General features: G+C 47.2%; 1 protein-coding gene across 6 annotated transcripts in view; it reads right to left on the bottom strand.

The window, feature by feature from the left end:
* Positions 1 to 25,418, bottom strand: part of SCHIP1 (schwannomin interacting protein 1) — a 720,286-nt gene that overhangs the window by 123,453 nt on the left and 571,415 nt on the right. For 2 of the 6 annotated variants that reach the window (XM_058661488.1, XM_058661492.1), the window contains one exon: positions 975 to 1,661. In XM_058661488.1, the coding sequence (XP_058517471.1) occupies positions 975 to 1,661 (687 nt within the window). Of the gene's footprint in view, positions 1 to 974; positions 1,662 to 1,848; positions 2,004 to 2,148; positions 2,223 to 2,258; positions 2,338 to 2,698; positions 2,828 to 25,418 lie in introns of those variants that run through there. The other 4 variants (XM_058661493.1, XM_058661489.1, XM_058661491.1 and 1 more) reach the window with 4 other exon arrangements.

Genomic DNA, 25,418 nt, shown 5'->3' with positions numbered 1-25,418 from the left:
AGGGCCCTGGGGCAGAAATATTACACCTGCAAGGCATGCGCCTTCCCACACTGACACACAGCTAGCTGTCCCACGCCCAGAGCAGCTCATTCAGACTGCGCCCCTCGGCCCCATTTAGGAACACCACGAACGATTTCAAATCACAACTGTTGCTTTATCTCTGAACAGTGATAAATGGGGGAGCTAGGTTGGTGACGCTTCTTTTTTTAAGTCATTTATCTGCTTTCTTCTCAGGGGCAAAAAAAAAAAAGTGAAGACAAGTGCAAACCTGCCGGGGCTGCTGCAGTCCTGGGTCCTTCCCTCTCCCTCCCTCCTTCCCTCCGGGTCTGGCTTTCCCTAGCTGAGGCTGTAGCCTCCGGTAAGAAACTGTAAGTGGCCCCGTTATCAAAACTAGGAGGGAAGCACCCGAAAGGGAGTGAGTCAGGCAACAGAAGCAGGAACCCCTCCCTCATCCTGGCAGTTCAATTCAGCCAGTTCCTCCGGGATCAACAATAGCTCTGGGTCAGCAGGAAAGAAAAGTCCAAGGGGGGGCGGTGGACAAGCCTCAGCGCCAGAGTGGAGGTGCGAGCAGGCAGCCTAGCAATGGGCGACACGCTGGTGGCAACGAAGGGAAAGCCACCGCAAATGAAAAAGCCACAACTATTACGATTGGAAATATCCCTCTTCCCACCCCCGCCGGCACGGCCTTCCGTGCCAAAATCTCCCCGGATTTATTTTCAGGCAAGTGACTCACAACCTCGTCTCCCTAAGTAATTCCAGCCAAATGAGTCGCTGCTTCCACCAGCCCGACTTTCCGCTGCCCTCTGGCTGTGCCTCCCTCCTCCCCGCCCATCCAGCGGAGCCAGACAGCTCCCAGACGGAGCAAGTGTACCCCAGAGGCGCAGGAGGCAGGCTTCCCGCCCTCCCTCCGGAAGGGATGAATGGGGCCGCGAGCGCGCGAGCGCGCGCGTGGGCACGCACCCCGGCCAACTTACGGAGGTGGAGTTGGTCTTCGCCTGGCCCTGGTTCCGCACCTCCTGCTCCCGGAACTGCAGCCCCGCCAGATGCTTCTCCAGCGCCTCCCAGTCCATAGGGGGTGCCGGGGGCTCTTCGGGAACGCACGTCCCGCAGTCTGGGGGCTGGACGCACAGCCCCCCAACCGCCGGGCCCCGGCCGCCGCGCCGGCCTCCTGCCGGCTGGGGCTTCTGGATCGCCCGGCGGGGAGCCCGGGAGCCGCTCAACCGACTGGCCACCACCACATTGCCATTGTGCCTGAGGTCCTGGGGGTCGTGCGAGTGGAGGTTGCCGTTGGGCATCGGGGGCGGCATGGCAGTGGTGGCGCTCCTGCCCCTGCAGCCGCCGCCGCCGATGCTGGCGCTCACGTCCCCCGGCTCCCGAGCCGGACAGCGGTCATCCCGGTACCTTCGCTCGTCTTCCTCTTCCTCCTCCTCCCCGTCCTCCTCCTGCGCCCACTCATCAATCACCTTCTTCTGGTAGACCGGAAAGGGCTCCTCATAGTCCTCCAGGGCAGACACCAAGTCCAGGCTGCCCCCCGGCGACGACGAGGATTTGCACTCGGAGCAAGGGGTCACTTTGGTGGAGTTGGACTGCGAACTGGCGCGGCTACTGCTGCTGCTGCTGCCGGCGTCACTGCCTAGATCCATCCCATCCTCTCGGTAATCCTAAGGGGAAGGAGGCAGAGGGTGAGCCGCCAGGCCGAGTCCACTCCGGCCACCCGCCGCGAACGCCCCGGCCCCGCGCCCCACGCCCTCCCGCTCCCAAGTGCGTCCACCGGGGAGGCCTAGAGGCGGGATCCCGCACCACCCGGAGGCGTCCTTGCTGTCCGGCCTTCCTCTGCGGGAAACTAACCCTCAAATTAGAAAAGGGGAGCCCAGCCACCGGCGCGCACACTTTTCATACGCGGAGCCCCGGCGCGCGCGCGGACTTTGTTTTAACCATTTTGCACCGGGCGCGCCCCTGCTCCCAGCCCCGAGTGTTCTCCGAGAACAGACACTTTGCCAGAGAATCCTGAATCCCGGGGGAGTGGGAAGGCAGGAGACGTGGGGTGGCTACGAATTTCGCATCTCGCTCCGGGCTCCGCGCCCACCCCCACCTGGCCCCGCCCCGCCCCGCCCGGCGGCCGCGGGGAGCCGGCTCTGCCTGCTTTACTTTCCAAGGAGCCGCTAGCACCGGCGAGCTCCCGCCCGCCTCCGTGCCCCGCCGCAGGTCCCGCCTCCTGCCCGCCCCGAGCTCCGCGGAGGGGGCGGCCCCCTCGCCCGGCCCGGAGGTGTGCGGGCTCGCGTGGCCGCCGCCGCCCTGGGGGAGGGAGGACGCTCCCGCCGAGCAGCCGAGCTGGTCCCGCCACCGAGCATGCCCAGAGGCTGCCGGGCGCGGCGCAGCCCGCTCCAGGGTTTCGCAGTGGCCGGCTGGAGGCCGGGCTGGCACGGCTTGGAGAGGCGGGGGAAGGCCGGACGGTAGGGGGCCGGGTCGTTGGCGCTGTAGAGGAGGCCACTTAGCCGGGGCTGTCTCTTGGGGAGGTGATGCATTTCCACTCCAGACACTTACATTTCCCGGCCGCGCCTCAAGGCCTCTCTACGGGACTCGTTACCGGGCAGCCGCTCCTAGCACCCCGCAGCACGGCGCCCCGGCGCCTCCTAACGCACGCAGCCATCCCAGAGTAACCGCGTCAAGGGCGCTCCGCCGCCGGCCACCTACACACCTCAGGCGGGAGCCCGAATGACGTGGACTCCGGGGTCATGTACCATCATTTCCCTCATTTCCCTTCCACTGAACTCGCCGCTTCCTCCTTCGCCGCTGCCAGGCTCCTGTCGCCTCGCGGAGGATCCCCTTCCAAGTTTACACTGTAGTGTGGGTGGGACCTGTTGCTGTAGGTTTCCGCTCTGCCCTCTGAGAGGTTCCGGAAGGTTCTGCTCTCCAGGTGTGCGCAGGGGCTAATGGGCTGGGCGATGGGGACCGCAAGGGGGCAGAATTTGTAGAGGGAGGGGGAGAGGTGTATACGCCCTTGTCCTTGGCAGAATCCTTGGGCTTTGCTACTTTTAGGTTTTTTTTCTGGAAGCTGAGTCAAAGGATTCTGTGCCCGGCTTGCCTGAGTTTGCATGAAGTAGAAAGATCCCAAGGGTGGGAAAACATGAGTCAACAGGGACTACCTTGTAAAGATGAAGCATTTCCTGGGAGTAGGTGCTTCCAGCTGTAAGAACTAGAAAATGCCCTCCTCTCTGGTGGTTATACTGACTCTACAATGAACTGAGAAAAGCGTTCATGTGATATCTGGATTGGGCCTGGTAGAAATTCTCCCCAGGCAGTTGTAGCCTGGACCAAGCTGCTCCCCAAGCTTGGCACACTGCAGATGGAGCAGGGCAAATACTTGGGATTGCTCAGTAGGGTGTGGCTGCCACTCTGACAATTCTTTTAGGCCTGCTTAGGGACTTGGTGCAGAGATCTTTTGTTTAAGTAATCCCTGTGAGGCTGGAGCCTGAGCCAGGGAAGGTAAGCTAACCTCTTAACCTGTCTGCAAGGGACAGTCTTATGAATAATAGGAAAAGAGGGCCGGGGCTGGCCAGCTCTTCTGTAAAACTGGACTCTTGGTGACTTGAAATGTTGTTTATAGTAACATCTGTAAACAGTTTGCATCATCTGCAAATGTGGCTCATGCTGGAGCCCTGGCTGCCACTTTAGGTGGGGGTGGCAAGTGGCAGTGGCAGGGGTGTGTATGCTGGGTCTGATGAGGACGGCGACTTTCAAAGCTTAGGTCAGAAGCAGCTGCCTGCTCTGGGCAGGACCCAGGCAGATGAGGTGAGAAGGGGGAGCCTTAGTCCCAATTCAACTTTCCAACAGGAGGGCCTTCCCAGCCAGCCACCCAGATTCCCTCCTGGGATTCTGCTTATTCTCCTGTGGTCCAGATGGTCTGTGCTCAGGAAATGCAAAAGAAGGCCTAAGAAAAACATTTGGCAGGGTAAACCCACTTCCAAAAATGCATGGCATTTCAAAGCCAGCTATAAAAATCTTCGAGTTATCTGTACTTTTATTTTCTGACCAGATATGCTGCATTAGATAAGAAAGTACCAGGCTTCCCTTTCCGTTCCTCCCTCTCTGCAAGGTGCTTGGTTAGCCCAGTGTTCACCCTGCCGTCTCCTGCCAGGAACCCTCCCACTCTGAAGAACAGAAAGCTCTGCCAGCAGAAAGGCCAGCGACAGTCTGCAGAGCGATCCAGTGGAATGGAGGGATGATTTACAAACTGGCTGAAAGCTTCTGTCTTTCTGTTTACAGGAATGGGTCAACTCTGGGGCTTGGAGCTTACAGACTTAAACTTGGTCCTGCTAGGATTTGAATGGGAACCCAGGTAGACATTTAAATCCCAAAGCTGTAAGTCAGTTATAACAAAAGGGGACAAGGGGGGACGAGGGGCAATCTTCAGGACCTTGGAGTGTATCCTTGGAAGGCAGTTCTCCCGAGCAGAAAGCCCGAGTGGAGCTCAGCTTCTCTGCCTCTTGCCTGCTTTCTGGCTGGCCCCGTGGTCCTTCTGCACAAGCCCCGCCCCCCACCATCCACTGTCCTCATCAGAAGCCACCTGATCTTGGCCTGTGATTACCCCAGAATCAGGAACCAAAATAAATCTCTGCCTTCATCAGTAGCTATCTTGGATGCTTTGCTGCGATAGTTTATTATTATGGTAGGTGTATTTATTCAAATGGTAGAGTGACAGAGGAGACACACAAGGAGAATCTGGTTTACTCTCCTCTTGGTCACAACAAGCAGAGAGCCAGGAACTCTGTCTGGGTCTCCTATGCAGGTGGCAGGAGACCAAGCACTTGAGCCATCTAGAGGATGCTGGAGTGTTGAATGGTGGCTTAGCCACTGCACCCCAAAGCCAGCCCCTTGTTGTAATGCTTTAGGGCTAACCACTATAACCTCTGGAAACCTTTGTAAAGTAGATTTCAGAAGTGTGGGACAAGTGGCAGTCACCCCAGAACCCCCCTGTTCTACCACCTATCTACCACTAAACACCAGGGTCCCACTTAAATACTGCCCTACTCCAGTCTAGGCCACAGTATCTGCAACCACTAATCTCCCAACCAATCCCTGCCTATTCTCTTGTTGTCCGGGTGGCCTTACAAAAAAGTGAATATAGCCAAGTCTCTCCCTTGCTTCATCAGCCCCTCCCTAACTGGCCTTAAAGAGTCTGCTTTCTGTGGCCACCCCCCCAACCCCCAGCTTGTTTTGGCAAATTTTCACTCATCCTGTAAATGCCTGCCTCGATGCTGCTTCCTCCTGGAAGGCTCAGCGGATGCGCTGTTCCTGACCAGCTGGGTCAGGCAAGCTTCCCGTGTGCACACGACCCTCGCTGCACTGTGCTGAGGCTGCTGCTCATTGCTTCTGTTCCTTCCTAGACGCCTAGAAATATATTTTATCTCAAGACTCTGGTCACACATACGTCATGTAAATATGTGTAACCGGAAAAAGAAAGAAACGGTGTCTAGAATTCTCTCTCTCTCTTTTTTTTTTTTTTGTAACACCCTGTTCTAATTCATTTAAAACAAACAGCCATGGGGCTGGACCTTTGCTGCAGTAAGAGACCACCGGGACACCTCCATCCCGCATTACAGTACCCGGCTTGGAGTCCTGGCCCTGCTTCCAATTCCAACTTTCAGCAGCTCATAGTTCAAGTATTTGGTTTCTGCCCCCACGTGGGAAACCCCGATTGAATCCCCAGCTCCTAAATTTATTCTGGAGCAGCCTTGGCTATTGCAGGCAGCTAGGAAGTGGATGGGAGATCTCTGTCTCTCTGCCTTTCAAATAACATGAAAATGATAAAAATGTAAACAAAATGAAATCTGGTCACACCGTAACAACACTGACTTCAGAATCCTTAAATGGGGCCATGTAAGTCAGGAGTCACTTCCCTATTGTTCATAGTAACCGGAATGAAATAGAAGCTTTGTCACTATTTCTTGCTGGAATTAATTATATCTAGCTCATCTAATCTTCAGGAACCTTCTGTATCTCCATTTACAAGTAAGGAGACTGAGGCTGGGGGGGTTAAGTAATTTGCCAAATGTCAAAAAGCTGGAAGAACTACGTGGCAGAGCAGGGACTTGAACCTGGATACCTTGGGCTCAGAAGTCACACAGACAAAAACTCAGTGTCCCTTTATCCTACTGTACATGGATAGGTTGCCAAGAAAAAATGTCAGAGTGTGTCTCCTTGTGGCCTCCTCACACTGGATGCCAGTCTCCCGGCCTGCCCAGGCTCCTGGTGTGGTGTTTGTGTCTGCAGAGAAGGCAGCTGGCATGAGCAGCCGCTCTCCTTTGCTCACAAATGCTCGACCTGCTCAACCACCACCCAGGTCAGCAACTGCGGAGATGACGTGGTGTAAAGGAAGGGTATGGACACATCAGGAAGTGATGCTTTTAGAAGCCCCCAAAAATCCTTTAGGAAAGAAGCCACTGTGAGATTGGGGTATGCATTTCCTCAGCCGTAGAAAACTGTCTGGGTTAATATCTAAGGGTAGGCAAAAGAAGATTGCTTTCCTCGGGGGTCGGTGCTAGTTAGAGATGTTCATCTGTAAGGGTAGCATTTGAAGAAGGATATGATTGAAATCTTTGAGCCATAGAGTGTAAAAAGGTTTACTTGCAAAATATCCCAAACTAATTCTGAAATTATTAGCCCTGACACTGCACCTTCTTTCTGTTGTGACATTTAGGGTAATAAAGCTATGGCTGGCAGAAGGTTTGTATTTCATCTTTATGGCATGAATTACATGCAAGTCACATGCAGGACACAGATGCCTTGCTGCTCTGCCACCTGAGTGTAACTGCATGGACTGTTGTACAGCACTGTGGGGTGACGTGTCCCGGCTGTGGAACATCTGGGCTTGCTTCTAGCCGACATTTTGACCAGCTTCCTCACGAAGGGGGCTGTGCTGCATGGTCATAGTGTTTGGCAAGCAGTGAGGCTAAACCAAGTGAAAGAATGGCTTGGAAGGACCCTTATAGCATGAAGAACCTGTGGCTTTCATCCTGGAAAGTATGGGAGGCATAGTATAAAATGTCTCTGCATCTTTTCATTGCCTTGTCGCGAGATGTAAAATTGTTTACTAATTCAGAATCAGCATCTGTGATCCTGGTCTTGGGGCCATTTGGAGAGCAAATCAGCAGATGGAAGACCCATTCTCTTTCTCCCCCCATTCCTCCTCTTGTCACCTGCCTTTCAAATAATAAGTCTATCTTAAAAAAACAAACAAAAAACAAAAACAAACAAAAAAACAACCAAGCCTATCTTGTTACGTAGCATTGCCCCTTCTTTTCTGCAGTGCTCAGGACTTGATCTTAACCTACTATCCAATATGTGTTGCTGTATTTAGAGATGGATCCTATGTACACCTAAAATGATTTTATATTGTGATGTTCCAGCAGAACATGAGATTGTGGTTGTTTCCCGCATTGTCCTCAATTAAAATAAAATAGTAAAATAGTACTTAAAAGAATTTCAGTGACTTCTCCAAATCAGAAACCGGGTCCCTTGGCGTGACAGATACTCCAGTGCTTACAGAAATCAAGTGAATGTATGAAATGAAGATTGACCCTAAACAATTGGTAGCCACTGGGAAACAAAGCAACTCTAATTCTGGCAGAGTGTGGTGTTTTTATCAAAGCAAAATCACCTATGGGGGGTCAGTGAGGACCTCAGCATCACTACATGGACTGTGTCCTGTGCAGGGCACAGCCAGTCCCTGTTTGCAGCGACCATGCGACACTGTTCACAAAGGCGGCAATGTGACGGGGGCCCTCTGGAGTTGTTCACGACACAGTCTGGGCAGTCATACACAGTTGGTAGGAAATTTGCTCTTCATTGGTAAGCTTTGGGAAGGAAACCTATTTTTCCCTAATAGTGTCACACCTTAGTACGGATGACAATGACAAAAGTCCTACTATCAAAACTTATGTTTTTTTTTTTCATAAGACTTCTATCATTATATTCTACGTTCCTTGTCAGTTATTCTTAAAAATAAATGAAAATATGTAAGCAACTGTGCGTTTAGTTTTTGAGGCCTTAATTATCATTATCTTTTGAGATAAAATGACTTTTTGCATAAAAGCTCAGAGAAGCAAACGAAGTGACAGGCAGGGACCCCAGTCCAAGACAAAGTACCTCAGAGATTGCACGCCTGCCTCACACTCTGACGATGCTGTGCTTTGTCCAAGAGCTACAGCCGCACAAGATGCTGCAGGAAGTGAGAACTTGGATGTTTTGCTCACCTTGCAGACCTTAGGGAATCACCGCAGCAGGAGCAGAGACAGCCGGGTGAGACCGGAGTGAGCTCTTGCGAGTGGCGTGGCTCTGCTTCTGTGCAGCTTTGTGTCTATGACCACGGAAGGCAGCCCCCTTTGCTGTCTGGCCTCATCACCAAAATGGAGTTGGATAGAACTGAGTCTTTGCAGCTGCACAAGTTTATGGACTGTTCCTCAGATGCCTTCAAGAGCCAGGAAGAGGAGTGAGGTGGGCACGGGGGCTGACAAGGAACACCAGGGCTGAGTTTCCAGCTCACCGGTGAGCACAGCACAGGGGCATCAAAGTGGAAGCCAGAGACGAAAAGTAGGTTACATTCTGAGGTCATCACTGGGCCCCAACACCTGGGCTCCACTCTTAGCTCTAGATCCGCAGGCTTCCAAAGCCACGTCCAAAAAACCACAAAGAACTGGAAGGGCTACACCTCCTGACTTGTGCAGGAAGGCCCTGCTTTTTATGCCCATTGTCCTGGCATAGTTACTAATGGTGCTTCTCCTCCTTCATTCTTCACAGTGTCCTGGTTTCCTCAATAAGCTTTATAATCAGTCAAAATAAGGGGGAAATTTGTGACTATTCATGAACCTTCAAAGGAGGTTCATTTACCCAAAGCTGCCAAAGTTTAGATGAAGTTAGTTAGGTTTGGTTGCATTGTTTTAAAAAAATCCCAGATTCAGTCCCAGCTGCTCCACTTCTGTCCAGCTCCCTGCTAATGTGCGGGCAAAAGCAGCAGAATGTGGCCAGTGCTTGGGCCCCTCGCTGCACCCCGTATGGACTCAGAGCTCCGGGCTCCTGGCTTCAGCCCGACCCTGCCTCAGCCACTTGTGGCCATTGAGGAGTCGGCAGATAGAAGTTCTTTCTGTGTCTTCCTCACTATGTCAGTGTGACTTTCAAATAAGTAAATCTTAAAAAAATAAGTTCAAATGTATATCAATAAAAATGATTGAACAAAATCAGTATGTCATGAATTTAAAAATCACACTTAATGTAAGTTTGCTGATATATGAAAAATATTTAGCTTCACTAGCAATCAAAGAAATGCAGTTTCAATAATGAAGAGGTAATATTTTGCCTGTCAAAATGTTTTAAAATTATTTAAAACTAATGCACTAAGTGTTAGGCTAGATATGACTCAAGAAATACTCTCATTATTACTGGTGGGCTTATAAATTTGTCGATACAAGCTTTCTGAAATGTTATGTGGGAACACATTTTAAAAATCTTTACAAAGTTTACACTTCATGACCTGCTATTTGTTCAATAAATATTTATTGAGCACTTGAATTACCTAACAGGCTTTGGGAGTAAAGTGGTGAAAGATACAAGTGTTATTTACCTAAAATGGGACTTCAGTCTAATGGGAAAACAGATATTACAGGGAGAAGACACCCACAATGTGAAGTGCAATTGGTAACAACTGACGCAAAAGTAGACTTGGAGGATGAGGGAGCATGTAGGTCTGTGTGGGGAAGGGACCCAGGAGAGGGTAGACCAGTTGGAGGAGGAGGGGATGCCCATTGCAAGCAGCAGCAGAAGCGTGATTGTAGGCTTTGTATCGGAAGCAGCTTAGCACAGTCACAGAAGTAGAAGCATTAAATTAGAGCAAGAAAATCAGGGGTAAGGGGTGAGCTGAGCTGGAGGGTGGACAGAGGTTGCATTGAGATTGTTCCCGTAACAGCCCTGGATGGGTTGGAAAAGCAGATTGGCATTTTCAGAAACCCTGCATAGCGGATGCAAAGGTCAGGGTAAGGGTGAATGTGGAGAGACCAATTAGGAAGCACCTACAAGAGTCCAGGAGAAACAGGATGGCAGCTGAAGTGGGACTTGGGGAGATGGAGAGAAATTGAAATAGGAAATAGAATCAACAGAGCAAGTGACTACATGGACAGAATGGTGGAGGGAAGAGAGATTATCATGGATTCCACATTTGTTTTATGAGCAATCTAGCGGAAAACTGCTGTCACTTTTTGGAAAGGGGCGGGGGTTGGTGGGGAGGAGAGAGTAGGCATCGAATCCTTTTTGAACATTCTCTATTTAAGATATAAAACATAAAAATGGGGGGCCAGCACTGTGGTACAGTAGGTGAAGCCACTGTCTGTGGTCCTGGCACCTCCTAAGGGCACTGGTTCAAGTCCCAGCTTCTCTGCTTCAGCTCCCTGCTGCTGCATCAGAGGATGGTGCAAATGCTTGGACCCCTCCACCCACGTGGGAGACCTGGCTTTGGACTGGCCCAGCTCTGACCATCGTGGCCATTTGGGGAGTGAACCAGTGCATACAAGATTTATCTCTGTCTCACCCTCTTGATGTAACTCTGGCTTTTAAGTAAAATAAATAAACCTTAAAACAAAATAGAAAAAACAGACTCAGGCCCTGTGCAGGCCTAGTGCCTAAATCCTTACCCTGTACCCTTGGGATCCCCTACGGTCACTGATTCATATCCTGGTTGTTCCACTTCCCATCAAGCTGCCTACTTGTGGCCTGGGAAAGTAGCAGTGCCCAAACCCTCAGGACCCTGCACCCACGTGGGAGACCTGGAAGAAGCTTTTTGCTCCTGGCTTTAGATTGGATCCAGCTGTTGCAGCCATTTGGGGAGTGAACCAGCAGATGGAAGATATTTCTGTATCTCCTCCTGTCTGTATATCTGTCTTTCCAATAAAAATAACCAGATCTTAAAAAAAAAAAGAAACACACACACGAATGAACATGACAAGAAGATCTTTAGAAATGTTGGTCTGCAGCTTACAAGAGAGACATGGAGCTAAAGATAAATATGAAAGAGCATATAGAAGGTATTTGAAAGTTTAAGTGTGGGTGACATGGCCTGGAACCAGATGGACAAAAGAAGGCCATGTTTCCAGCCGTGAGTTCCATCGTTTATAGAGCTGGGGAAGAAGCAGGTTTGGAAGATGAACAGAGAGGTGGGAGGGACTCCAGTGAGGTAGCTGCCAGCTCAACCTAAGGACATGGAGTGAGGACCTGGACTGGGGCATTACCGAGGTGCTCTCTGTAACACTAACAACAGAGGAAAATGAGCTGCAGCTTCAGTGTCAGGCAACAGGAAGCTGTCTCAGAAAGAGTGTGACGTGATCATTCTGGGAGATCAATGCAGTCACATCAGATGCTTTGGAAAGTTGTGATGCTAAGTGAGTAAAAGTAGGCATATTACACATATAATAACCAATAAAGTAAATACTTATATGCCCAGAAAAAATGTGCAGGTTAAAGTTAACAGTGGGAGTGTCAAATATGAATAGCAAGATTATACATTCATTTTTACCTTTACATGATTCTTTAAAATAATCACAAAATGGATTCTGATGTTTTTTATGAAACAGGAAGGAAAATACGCATATTTATTTTAGTTAAAATGCATGATTCTGAAATTTGTTGAGGAATATCCCATTTAAAAATAATTGTTCAGTAAGAGATAAAATTAATATTTATGAGTTCTGTGATGACTCCTTTTATAGTTAAATATTATATTTCTGGAAATCATCTGCTAATTGAGAGCTTTTGAGTGTCAGTTTCTATCAAAATACTTTTGTGTTTTTCAGAAACACACTTATGAAAAAAAACTTGGGCACAAAATGGAGTAAAGGGAGGGTTGGCAGATTTTTCTATAAAGGACAAGATATTAAGTACTTCTAGCCTTGTGGATCATGTGATTTTTTGATATATACATACATTACTTAAAGATTAATGTACATTGTTATACAAAATTAATATGTAAATTACATGCATGGATTAGAATTAATATATAAGATTAACATTTAAAAATATAAGTTAAAGCAGTGTTTTTAAAATGTAAGAACTCTTAGCTCCCCAGTCATGCAGAAATAGGTTACAGGGTGGATTTGCCCTCTTGCCCATAGCTGGCTGATATTCGGACTGAAGGGTTAACACAAATCCTTGCTACTTCTAAATGGAAGCTACCATTATATTTGGATTGTAACTAGGTGCCATGGTTTGAATATGGCCTCCAAAAGTTCACGTATTGAAAACGTAACCCCTACACTCCTGTGCTGTCAGTATTTGGAAGCAGGACCTTTGGGAGGTGTTGAGGGTTAGCTGATCCTCTGAGGCAGGGCTTCCAGGACTAGACAGGATTCATGACTCTGTAAGAAGAGGAAGGCTCCTTCCACCCTCCCACACGCCCTTGCTGTCTCCACATGATGCCCAAGGCTGTCATGCAGCCTGCAGCCTGCAAACCCTCACTAGAGACCAGCCCCTTAAAATGCATTTCCTTGTCACCATAATCATGAGAAATAAATTCTTTTTCTTTGAAAGTTACCTGGGCTCAGATAGTCTGTAACTGCAGCATAAAACAGAGATGGTTGGTGGACCTGCCCTGTTTGCCCAGCCCCATCACCAATGAGGACATTCCCAACAGGTGTTTGTTCGTGGCTACCATGCCCACTCTGCTGCTGCTGGGTATGGTACAAAGGACTCCGCGGCTGTCTTCTTTGGGAGATGCATTCCACTGCCTTCAGCCGGCCAAGGACAGATGTGGTGATCTCACTTCCTGCATGGAATTTCCCCAGGCCCTGTTGTGCTTCACTTGCTCTCCTCCATATTTCTGTCCCATAAACTATCCACACCCAAGTCTCTACACCTGCCCTGCTGCTGGGAAACCTGACTCAAAACACGAAGTCCCCAGCACTGTGTCTTCTAAGTCTATTAGACTTTTTGATGCATCTGTTTGGGTAAAGGAAAAAGGACTGGAGGACTGTTATAACTTTATTCTATTCTATGAAATGAATAAATCTCAAAATCTAATGTGTGATGTCAATAAGTCTTATGTGTATCAGGAATTCATTTTTATAATGTTATGCAGCAAATGCAATAAACAGGAATATCCATAAGGATAAAGATCAAAGAACTTGGAAGAGGTGTAGCTTCCAACATAGACATCACTTACAAAACAGAATTTTTGTGTTACTAGTATTAGTGACAGAAAACAGCTGCAAACCCAGGATTATCAATTTTGCTAATTGTTACTGATTATATTTTTAAATTACACTAATAACTAATAGCCTATAATCTTTTGTTATAAGACCTTTCCATTTTATTATGCTATAATAGGTTCATTGATGCTTAACATGATGTGAATATTTGCTGACTCCAAAGAATACTATTATTAGGATATGCATATGTGTTCGATTTAACTTCTCAATTACACTTGCATTAAAACCTTCAAAATTAAGTCTGCAAAAACAGGCTATGAATGCAAGCAGCAGAGCCTATATGAATATTTGACCTTCTGCTCTGTTGCATTCCAGTTAACGATTCACAATAACCTTTGAGGAAAAGCACCATTAAATCAAAGCACTTTGCATGGCTCTCCGGGAAACGTGGAGCAGAGTGCCCAGCAGTCTAAGACCTGACCAAGTCCAGGGGTGGAGCCAGAAGCACAAGGATCACAAATCCTCCTTCAGGGACAAGGTTTTCCCATTGGAAACTTAAAAGTTTTCCTGGATTCCTTGTAAAACGAGTCTTTTTTCTTATTCTGGAAGTCAGAAGTTAGCTTCCTAGGGCAATGTGTTTGCTCCAAGTTATTTGAACTAGTAAATCTACTACAAAAAAAAAAAAAAAACAAACAAGATCTTTTGTGGCTTAATAATCACTGAAATTGTTTAGTTGGCCATTATTATTAAACAGATTATAAGCAGCAGATAACTAAATTTTTTTTCCTTCTTCACTGCTTAACATATTCAAAACAAAACGGAAAACAATATAGAAATCTAAGAAGCTGTTTTAGCAGGTGTGAGTACTGACTATGCCAGTGCCCTCAATGAGCCAGTTTCCTGGGAATTTCCTTCACCCGGGTTGCTGCTGCGTACTCTCCAACCTGAGCACGGCAGCACTGGCCCAACCCCTCACCCACACTCCGCGGACACACTGAGGCTGCGGGTGTTAAGAGTCACTTAGATGGACTCTCCTTTTGCACTATGTGCTTTGCCATTTTCATTTTCTTGTTTTTGAAAGTTTGATAACATTGTATTAATACAATTTACACTAGTTCATTAAAGTAAATATACCAATGATGGGTAAAGCACACTGTATCGCTAAGAACAACAGAAATGTTCTCAATTATAACTGCGAGATGCTATTGATTTGTAACATATGTCTCAGTTTCAGAGACATTAAAATGATCCCGGGCAGTTTTATCGGATAACAATTATATCCAATAGTTATCTCCTACCTCTGCAGGAGCTGTGCCCAGTGCTGGGGAAGGGGGAATTGGGTCTCTGATGACACATGGGCCAAGCCCAGGCAATTAGGACCAGTCACCGACCCCTGCTGCCACGTCCAGGATCTTAGTATCTTATACTCTTACTCTTACTATGTACTAGATATTTTCCTTTAAATCTACTCATTTTTAAATTCATTCAAAATGAAACTTTTTGTTGCCACTGTTAGTGGCATAGTATCAACTGTGAAGAACAGTGTACATGTGACTATAAATCAGCAATTTTAACATATACTTTTAAAATAACTTTGGTATCCCTAAAATTAGGGTGGGACTTATAATTAATGACATCTTAATTGGCAATAATCTTAAGTGGCAATAATTATGGTCTTTTAAACTTAAAAAATTTTTTTAAAAATTCATTTATTTTGAGGATAAAGAGAGAGAGACAGTGGCAGCAGTAGGGATGGGGGGTGTGGATCTGATATGCTGACTGACTTTCCAGATGACAACAGCTGCTCCGGCCAGGCTGAGCCAGGAAGGGACTTAATCTGGGACTCCCACAGATGTGGCTGGGCCCCCACACTTGTGTCATCATCAACTGCCTCTGGGAAAGCTGGAGTTGGAGCAGAGCTAGAACTCACTCTGATATGGGATACGGGAACCTAAAAAGCATCAGGCATATTAGCTATCACTGCAGCAAATATCCATGCCTGTGTGCTTCCTTTAAAAAAGATTTGTGCATGTTTTATTTGAAGGATAGATTTATAGAGAGAAGGTCCTTTGTCCACTGGTTCACCCCCCAAATGGCCACAAAGGCTGGAGCTGAGCTAATCCAAAGCCAGGAGCCTCTTACAGCTCTCTCATGAGGGTGCAGGGTCCCAAGGCTTTGGGCCATCCTCCACTGCCTTCCTAGGCCACAAGCAGATGGTTGGATGGGAAGTGGAGGAGTCAGGATATGAATCCAGCCAGCGCCCATATGGGATCCTGGTGTTTGCAGGAAGAGGATTATTCTGTTGAGTCATTGTGCGGGGCCTCCATGCCTCTTTTCTTAAAGGGCTTGAAAATAGTTAATGTTTTGCATATCAATCATATGCTTGATTTGATGAAACATAGTAGGTTCTATAGGAACCGTGTAATCAAACATTTAGAAACAAAAAAAGTAAAAATACCAAATGAAAAATAGTAAAGCAAGTTGACTCATAAAATGTATGGTTAAAGGCAAATTTATTATTTCAAGGACTGACTTTTTTTGATCAAGATAGCTTGTTATTTTACTGCACAGTTTCAGACAAACAAGAGGCTGCATATCAATGGACGCATCTGCTGGTTTCTCTCAAGATCCAAGTTCACATGTGGCTGTGGTTAGACAGCTCAAAAGACAGTGAACTGTTGTATCTGCTGTAATTAAATGTATGTGTATATTATCTGACAGTTCCAGAAGCAATGTTTCATCATATTCCCCAAATGAAACAGAGAGCCCTGTGGGATTTAGTGCCTGGGCCCCCCTCCCCGACCATAATCCTGCACGCCTGTGCTGCTCAAGGCCCGGCCCAGGTTCGGTGAGGGAGGCTTTGGGAGAGCAGTGCTGGCCTGAGCAGTCTGTCCCTGACTTCTGGGGTCTGAGTAAGACTGATCACCATAACACTATCTACATTTGTCCAACCCAAAGCAATATTCTCCGTGAGTCACAGATTTTAGGTGTAAATATAAGTGAACAGAAGTACAAATCAGTCAAAGGTGTGTGAGTATCAGCTAAAAATGACCGTAGACCACATTCTGGGAAATACAGCCGAAAGGACTCAGCCGAGGCAGGGAGGACGTGGTTACGGCTGGAGCCAGGCGGGTCAGCTATTTTAAGGATGGCAATTAAGAGACAAAGTTATTGACGCAGCCCACTGGAGCAGGCTGCTGTGGGAAGGTGCTACCTAGAGGAGCTGACATGGTGTTCCAGTCCTTCGTTCACTCAGTCACTGGTTCACTCAGACACCTAGTATGTGTCCTGCCTTGGTTGGATCCTCGGGGTACAGGGTTGAAGGAGTTCAAAGGGAAACAAAAAATACTAATGATTACAGTGGCGTGATGGGGTGGCCAGTAGAGTGCTTTGAAAAAGGGATTGGTGTGGGATTTAACTCAACGTGGACAAATCAGGGAAACCTTTCAGAGAATGAAGCTTGAACTGAGTCTTGAGGCATAAGCAAAAACTGAAGTACCCCAGAGGCTAAAGGCCCTAACCCTAACCCTAACCCCAATACGGCTAGAGATGAACATGAGGGATACTGAAGTGGAATTTGAAGTTGGCATGAAGCCAGGTATGACTGGACTACATTTGTTTTATGTGTTGACTGATGTGGAGAAAGTAAATTTTACATCAAAACGTAACCTGAAGGCCTTGGCCGGAGTGCTAACCAGTCAGCATATGAAGACCTGTGTCATTTTAAAAATGATTTAGGGCCAAGAGTTTGACCTAGCAGTTAAAACACTGGGTAAAATGTCCTGGATTTTAGACCCAGCTCTGTTCCTGGCTCCAGCATCCTGCTATCGCAAACCCTAGGCGATAACAGGTGCCTGCCATCTATGTGGAAGACCCAGACTGAGTCCCTAGTTCCCTTGTTCAGCCTGGTCCAGTTCTGGCCTTTTCAGGCATCTGGAGAGTAGGAAAGTAGATGGGAGTTCTCTCTGTACTCCTTGAAGAAAAAAAATAAACCATAAAAAAATCAATCAATCAAACTTTAAAGTGTGAATTAGAGTAGAACCGAGGGATTGTGGCTGTAGAAGGGAGTGGACGTGCAGACAAGCAGTGTTGCGAGTGCCAGGGGTTGGCCCTCTCAGTGCATGGCTGGACCACCAACAAATGACAGGGAAAAAGATGTTTTGGTGTAGCTCCTCAGCACATTCACTGAGATCAATTTCATGTCCATTTTCACTACATTTTTTTGCCTTAAAAATAATCTCTTCTTTTCACCTTTCCTTTTACCATGTAAACAATTCAGTTATTACATATTGAATAGCAGAACGAATCCCAAGGTAGCTGACACCCAATCCCAGCAACCAGTAAGATAATCTTCCACCTTCAGCCGTTCCTCACCCCTACTTGTTAGTTCTGAAGCAAGTCCCAGCCATCATGTCTCTTTAAAACAATGGTCTTTATGTTTCTCAGCCCAAATCTTGAGGGAATCGTAGACTACAATGAGACTTGCACTGTGAATAATTAGGAAAACACTGAAAATGAACAAATACAGGGGCAGAAAGAGGAATGAAAACAAAACAGTATGACTGCAATTATGAGTCCGAGTAGGGGATAAAATGGAATAATTTTACAAGTAATGCTAATTTGGTAAACAAGACTATAAGCAAAATCCTATGACACAAGTTAAACTAATGAGTTTAAATAAAGGAGCAGAAAATAAAAGGAAATTCAATTGAAAATGTGTAAACCAAAGTATTAAAGAAATAAGCTATAAAATAACCATTTAATTGATGGGGTGAAAAAAAAACCCTGAAAACAGAGAGATCTTGGTGGAGGTGGGAGGGGCAGCCAGTCAGGTCTAAGCAGGGATGTGGCCTGGGCCAGCTCAAGTGGGGACTGCACTCCGGCCAGGTGCCAGGCTGTCCCTGGTGCTGGGCTGTCCTGGGTCTTAGTAACCTATCTTTCCTGCTTCAGGCCTCCTGGGGGGAGGCCTGAAGCAGCTGCCTGAACTTCATCCAGGTTCTTTATTAAACACCTGGCTGCTTGAGAAATGGAGGCTACTGGAAGGGGTTCAAAGATGTGAAACAGAAAATAATTAGAGAAAGAGATTGATTTTCGCAGAGGGATCAAAGGAATCAAGTGTAGGGAACTTGGCTAAGCAAGGGCTGGGGGGGAATGAGCCATTTGAGGCAGGCGAAGAGGAAAGCCAAAGAGAAGCATCGAGCTGGCGCGGAGCATAATGAACAGTTCTAGGAAAGAGACAAATGCAGGCAGAGGCGGGCGGTGGCGGGACCAGCAGCCCAGCTGCACCATATTGCGCACGCTCTTGTATCGGACAGGCTTCCACGTAGCCACTGTCCTGCCTTAGAACATGGACTTCCAGAGAGGTGGGCATGCTTTTCAACGTTTCAGCTCTGGCATAGAAAGTTTGTTAGAGCAGTCCTGCTCTGGCAGGCCACATAGGCTGACGCTAAGGACTTCTCACTCTGCCAACCCCTGCAGTGGAATTCAGAAGTCCACTCCAAGACTCTTCACTCCTAGAAAGACTGTTCCCATCAGCAGGTGGGAGGGAAGGGAGGAGGGATGGGGATAGTGGAGGGAGGAGAGGAGTGCGACCTTTACTGTTTCTGCAGGTTATGTCTTAAGTAGTTACTGAAGATCTTACTGCTATTTTGGCAACTTCTAAAAGTTTTTACCTAGTTTCTTTCAGACCCTGAGTATTACATTTTTTTTAAAGGAGTTATATCTTTGTAATTTAAACTAAGCCATATATGCCAAGTGGGACATAAAAACATATGTACAGTTTAGAGAACAATGGTTCAGTGAAATCCCGCATTTCCCATCTCTGCGTTTTAAATCAGAATACTTTGGTGCCTAAGAATCTCAAGGCATCTCCCTGTAACGAATCTCTTTTTCTCTGCCTCGCCCTTCTCAATGCTATCATAAAATTTGGTTTCCTCATTTGCCTTTCTTTATAGATTTGCAATAAGGTCTAGTACATATGTGCTATTTTTTTATTTCTTTCTCTTTTTTTTTTTTTTGGTTTTTAAGAGCTCATGATTTAGAGATTCATCTAGATCTACTTATCTAATCACTTTTCAAATTAAACTTTTTATTTGGAAGCCATCATCCATTCACTGGCAGTTTTGAGAGACAATACAGAGGTCCTTAGGTCCTTGGCCCGCTTTCCCAGCCAGGGTAACATCTTGTAAAGCTGCAGTGAAATATCAGACCAGGGCAAGACACAGGATGCTCCCAGCACCACTGGCGTCCCTCCTGCTGTCTCTTGTGGCCTGGGAAAACAGCGCAGGATGACCTAGTGCCTGCTCCCCTGTACCCATGTGGGTCACCTGGAAGGAGCTCCAGGCTCCTGGCTTCAGCATGATCCTGGCTTGGCCATTGCAGCCATTTGGGGAAGCGACCTAGCAGATGGAATCTCTCGCCATGTCTCTCTTCTCTCTGTGACTCTTTCAAATATATTAATATAATAATTATTATTAATAATATTTTCTTTTAATAATAATGGAACTCTCTGGAAGCCTTTTTTTTTTTTTAAAGGAGTGGGAATGCCAGTGGGATTGAATTGTAACATTTCTTTTTTTTAAAGATTTGTTTATTTTTATTGGAAAGGTGGATATACAGAGAGGAGAGACAGGGAGGAAGATCTTCCATCCGATGGTTCACTCCCCAAGCAGCCGCAAGGGCCAAACTACATTGACCTGAAGCCAGGAACCAGGAGCTGGAGTTGAGCCAATCTGAAGCCAGGAGCCAGGAACTCTTCCGGGTCTCCCACATGGGTGCAGGTCCCAAGGCTTTGGGCCGTCCTCAACTGCCTTCCCAGGCCACAAGCAGGGAGCTGGATGGGAAGTGGAGTTGCCAGGATTAGAACTGGCGCCCATATGGGATCCCGGCGCATGCAAGGTGAGGACTTTAGCCACTACGCTATCGTGCTGGGCCCGAATTGTAACGTTTCAAGATGACTTTTCTTGCTCAGTGTCATCCTCTGGACGTTCAGCCAGGTTGCTGCCCTGGAACTAGCTCTCACCTCTTCATTGCTTGGCAGGGTTCCATGAGGTGGGTGCCACACGACATCCACTGACAAACGTGACAGACTCTTTAGCTCTTTAACTTATTTATTTAAAGTGGTATTTATTTATTTGGAATAACAGATATACAGAGATAAGGAGATACAGACAGAAAGATCTTCCATCCGCCAGTTCACTCCCCAAGTGGCTGCAATGGCCAGAGCTGAGCCAATCCAAAGCCAGAAACCAGGAGTTTCTTCCAGGTCTCCCACGTAGGTGCAGGGTCCCAAGGCTTTGGGCCGTCCTCCATTGCCTTCCCAGGCCACAAGAAGGGAGCTTGATGGGAAGTGGAACAGCCAGGATATGAACTGGTTCCCGTATGGGATCCTGGCGCTTGCGAGGCAAAAATTTAGCCAATAGGCTATTCTGCCAGGCCCCTACTTATTTATTTTTGGGAGTGAGTGAGCATGTGTGTTTGTGTGTGAATGAGTTGGGAGGGGACAGGGAAGGGAGGAAGGACTCAAATCCAGGCACTGTGGTGTGGCACTTAACTGAAGTGCCTGCTCCCAGGCTCCTCATTTTTAAAAACACTTAAAGGTATGCCTAATGTGCATGAACATCTTAGATGTCCTGATATATTCTGTTTCTAGTTTAGATCTTGAAAAAAAAATGACCAAAATCACAATAATTACCCTTCAGACAAAAGCTGAGCACCTATTCATCCTGGGAGGGAGAAAGGCTGAGCAGGACTGATGGCATGGCCCTGTCTGTGGTGCAGCAGATAGGGTCCCTGCATGTACTAGAGTACCGGCTAGTCCCAGCTGTTCCACTTCTGATCCAGCTGCCTGCTGATGTGCCTGGGAAGGGGGCAAAGGATGAAGCACTCAGGCCCCTGCCACCTGTGTCAAAGACCCCGATGGAATCCCAGGCTCCTGGGTTTGGCCTGGCATAGCTTTGACTGTTCCATCTATTTGAAATAAATCAGCAGATGGAAGATGACTTTCTGTTTCTCCCTCTTTCTCTCTCTTTCACTCCGCCTTTCAAACAAATTAATCATCTTTAAAACAATGAAAGAGTCCAGGGATTACCTTCTGCATACAGTGGACAGGAAAAATAATGCCGTTCATGACATGTACCACTCATATAGCACAGAGGGTTCAGAAAAATGAATGCATGAGCCCTGCGTGGTACATCATGACGATGAAGCTGGAGGGGCCACAGCTCTTTGCCTGGTTTCAATAACCGGAAGAAGTACTTGTTCGGTACCACTCGGGGGTTCAAGGGAGGTTCCGCACCCATGGAGGCATTCTCTTCCTGTACCAGTCAGCATCCACGCAGCAGAGTCAGGTGCAAGGAAGAGGCGTGATTAGCTGTGTTTCCTGTTCCTCCCCGCCCTTTTCCTGAGGCTGCAGGATCCTCCTAATTAGTCTAGAACTCAAACATCTAGCCACTGGCTGCCACCTCGCCCTCTCTGAGTCCCCTCACATCCAACTTCTGGAACAGGGCGTGGCAGGGGTTTGCTATGTCTGCTGCCCATTCCAGCCCCTCCCAAATCCCAGCAACACACCGACAAGCCCTCACTATTTTTGATAACGTGACGAGGCAGGCCATGGTCCCATATTGCCGTCCCTATGGTCTTTAGCAATTCTAATTATAAGGCCTTGGTGGTTATGCATTTTAAATAAATGAAAGGATCAAAGCTTATATAGAGAATATGCAGGGAGTTTTACATTTTCTGATTTATCTTTGTGGGCAGTGCTTAAAGAGGGATGGAGAGATCTGGAAATTTCTACTCAGAACTTTTACTCTAGCTTTTTATAAATATAAACACAACAGCAAGATAAACCTCTAGTATTTCTAAAGTTCTTCGAAACTGGTGTATCTCATTGGGGAAATGGGTATTAAGATTCTGATATCTGAGAATTATTGCTGTAATATCTAAAAATCCCTCCATTCTCTTCCCTTTTAATTCTAAGCAGCCCAGGTCCCCCAGGTTGCATGTATGGGTTTGGCCACTGAGCTGGTACAGGTTCATTCTTTTTCCATTTGTGTATCCATTCAATAACAGATATACATTAAGCATGTAATAAATATCAGGCTCAGTGCTAAGGACTAATGAGTCAAAGAAAAAAAAATCCACAATATTGATCTTTGCCTCTTCCAGGGGGCACGTGAGCCCTGGTAGACAAAAGGCGTGCACGAAGAGAGGGGATGCAGTGGGGTGAAGTGGACAATTTGGTTTGGTTCATGGAAGACTCTAGGATGGCTGCAAGTCTCAAGCTCAACTACAACCGCTTAAGAGCAAATCAGGGTCATTGATCAATCCTTCATTTCAGAAATCCTAAAAGGTGAACTTATCTGCACTGTAAAGCTAGTGAGAAGTTAAGGTTTCCTGGAATAGGCATTAGACCTTAGGGTTAAAGTTTGGGTTAGGCTGCCATGTTCCACATCAGAGCGCCGAGATTCCAGCCCTGGCTGCAGCCATTCCAAGCTCCAGCTGATGAACATCTGGGAGGCAGCACATGATAGCTGAAATCCTTGGGTCCCTTCCACCATGTGGACTGAGTGCTGGTTTGGGGGGTTGGCCTGGCCCTGGCCCTGGCCTTGCCCTGCCCAGGCTGTTGTAGGTGTTTGGTGAACAAATAAGCAGATTGGAGCTCTCTTTTCCTCTGCCTCTCAAAAAATAAAAAATAAATAAAAATAAAAATGAAACAGGATTTCTTAACAGAAAGCATTTCTTTCCTTTCTAGCACACACGTGTGCCTTCCTCCCTTTTGGCTTAGGCAGTGTGAGTGGCCTGTCTCCTGCCGGGCTGTTGTGGAGTCCCAAGGTGAAGGCAGAGCTTCCCCTGCCTTGGTTTTTATGGGAAAGTAAGAACAGTCAGGCTTGAAATTCATAGGAGTTTGGCTGGTGTAAATTGGGTAATGGGTTTAAGCCAAAGAAGATTTCATTTGTTGGGGAGAGGGGATAGCAGCTTTCTGCTTCTCTTCTCCAGTTTCCTGCAGAAACTGCCAAGGCAGAGGTCTTGCTGAGCATCCCACCGCCAACCCATCAGCCTAAGTGGCAGTGGGCCATGCTGCTCCACCTGGCCCACATCTACTCCAGCGCTCGTCGGTCCCTGACTTCTCTGCCCTCGGCATACTGGACTCCGCTGGAGCAGGCCTGTGTCCTGACTGCAAGGTACCAAGCTGCTCTGTGGACCCATTCACCACAGTGAGGGTGAGCTCAAGCCAGCCACCCTTTCCTTCCTTTGCTCAGCTCGGCTTGAGGAGACAGCTCTCATGCTGGTGAACTAACAGGCTCCTGACATGTTGCTTTGTGGATCTCTGCAGTTGTGGAGGCCACTCGATGGCAGTCTAGGGGCTCCCTGCAGTGGTGTGCAGAGAGAAGAGTGAGCGCTATAATGATAGAGATTGTCTCCACCTGAGACTTGTGGGGGGTTGTCGAGGAGGGGCTGATGCACCTGGAAACTATTGGTAAAGCTCTAACGCCCAGGCAAACAATCAGTCTTGGAATGCCTGCATTCTCTCAAAAAGATTTCGATGCTCACTTAGTGCTATTCTTTCAATAGTATACATGTAGGCTTGGCTCCAGTGGCTCATGTGATTAGGCACTGGTTTTGTAAAATGATGTATGTGGACTAATTCCTATTGATCCTTCAGAGAGAGAAATCACATATTGTTATTCAAGGAGCACATGTAATTTTATCTCTTTTTTACAAGCCTAAATCAAATAGATTACCTTCCTGGGCAATGAGCAACTTGAATGCAGATAGATCCACAAGGGTAAATACAGGAGGATAAGGACTCGCATTTGAAAGAGCAAGGTCTTCTGTAATTTGGTGCCCCAAAAATCTCTGTACTGACTATGGAGGAAGCCAACTCATTCTGAAACTGAGACCTCTCAAAGATAGCAAGGCTCAGGGCCTGGCGGGCGTGGCCTAGCGGCTAAAGTCCTTGCCTTGAACACCCCAGGATCCCATATGGGTGCAGGTTCTAATCCCGGCAGCCCCACTTCCCATCCAGCTCCCTGCTTGTGGCCTGGGAAAGCAGTTGAGGACGGCCCAATGCATTGGGACCCTGCATCCGCGTGGGAGACCCGGAAGAGGTTCCTGGTTCCCGGCATCGGATCGGCGCGCACCAGCCCGTTGCAGCTCACTTGGGGAGTGAATCATCGGATGGAAGATCTTCCTCTCTGTCTCTCCTCCTCTCTGTATATCTGACTTTGTAATAAAATAAATAAATCTTAAAAAAAAAAAGACAGCAAGGCTCAGATAGGAACCATGTTTTATATTTAGTTAGCAGCCTATTGGGGGTAAAATACTTCTTGTAGCCTTCTCCACACTCCCCATGTCTAGAGCACCACCGTCTCGGGGCCTGCAAAGCCTCCTATTGAACGTTTCTGCTTTCAGTGTTGTCTCCTCACAGGTCACTGCCAGAACCTACACCGATCTTTTACAGATCATTTTCCAAGGCCTACAATTTTGCAACAACTTTCCCCAGTACCTAGCCTACATGCCAACCATGTTACCCTGGCCTTAGACAGTCTTTGGAAGATGAGTTTGGTGGGACAACAGGAGCCATGCAGGTGCGTGTGAACCTATCCCAGGCAGGGCGAGATGTTCAACGGCCCTGGACCCTGCCTACTAGAAGCTACCAGTGCTCCACCCTCAACTCCAGTATTTTGCATCAAATTACCACCTGCATATATTCAAACTTCCTTCAGGGAGAAGCAGGAGGGAGTACCACCTCCAGCTCTTAGGGGCCTGTTTCACATGGCCCTGTCCACTTCAGCCTCGGCATCCTGGCCCTGCCTGAAGCACACTATCCCCGCATCTGCTCCTCTTCCGCTTACTTTCCACCTACAATGATGCCTCCTCAGAAAAGCTGTCCTTAACCACTCTATCGCAAATGGCAACACTTTTTCCTTCTTTCATGGTCACACAACTTATTACAATACATAACACTCTTGTTTATTTACTTGTTTATTGCCTGTCTCATCTACAGAATGTCAATTCTATGAGATCAATCTGTTTTATTTGCTATTATATTCCTAATGTATGGAGATACATTTTTACAAACATTTTCTGATTGAGTAAAATAATGCCATTAAGTTTTATCTCCCTTTATCACATTCATCATAATAAATGTTAGGATGATACAAAAGAGCATTACCAATTTCATTTTTCATACAAAGGACTAAGACACTAAAAATAAATTCTATACTGAAA

This window comes from Ochotona princeps, chromosome 3, assembly GCF_030435755.1.
Source record: "Ochotona princeps isolate mOchPri1 chromosome 3, mOchPri1.hap1, whole genome shotgun sequence".
Taxonomy (NCBI): domain Eukaryota; kingdom Metazoa; phylum Chordata; class Mammalia; order Lagomorpha; family Ochotonidae; genus Ochotona; species Ochotona princeps.
This window is presented reverse-complemented; position numbering and strand designations above follow the sequence as displayed.